Here is a 294-nt window from a genome sequence, read left to right as displayed (position 1 = left end):
CTGCAGCGCAGCGCGCCGCGTTGGAGGAGTGCAGCTCGTTCCAGATGGTATCGCTGTCCACCTGGAAGCAAGAGGGTCGGTCAGGCAGGGACCGAGCACCGCTGGAGGAGAGCTCCAGCACGGGACCCACGCTCTGCCGCGGGGCCGGGGGCGAAGGTCTGTGCAGCCTGAAGGGCCGGACACCACCGAGCTGGAGCCCCTCGCACACCACGGGACAAGCTGCCCAGCGGGTCCCAGGCGTGGCCAGTCAGGATGGCAGCTTCTCTGCCCGCTGCCCGGCCCCGCCCCCAGCCG

General features: G+C 71.4%; 1 protein-coding gene across 1 annotated transcript in view; it reads right to left on the bottom strand.

The window, feature by feature from the left end:
- HDAC7 (histone deacetylase 7) overlaps positions 1-294 on the bottom strand; it is a 14,826-nt gene that overhangs the window by 3,960 nt on the left and 10,572 nt on the right. The window contains exon 17 of the mRNA XM_010143362.1: positions 18-61. Coding sequence (XP_010141664.1) covers positions 18-61 — 44 coding nt within the window. The remainder of the gene's footprint in view (positions 1-17; positions 62-294) is intronic.

Source organism: Buceros rhinoceros, unplaced genomic scaffold, assembly GCF_000710305.1.
Source record: "Buceros rhinoceros silvestris isolate BGI_N320 unplaced genomic scaffold, ASM71030v1 scaffold21659, whole genome shotgun sequence".
NCBI lineage: Eukaryota > Metazoa > Chordata > Aves > Bucerotiformes > Bucerotidae > Buceros > Buceros rhinoceros.
The sequence above is the reverse complement of the archived record's forward strand: the minus strand, read 5'-3'. Positions and strand labels throughout refer to the sequence as shown.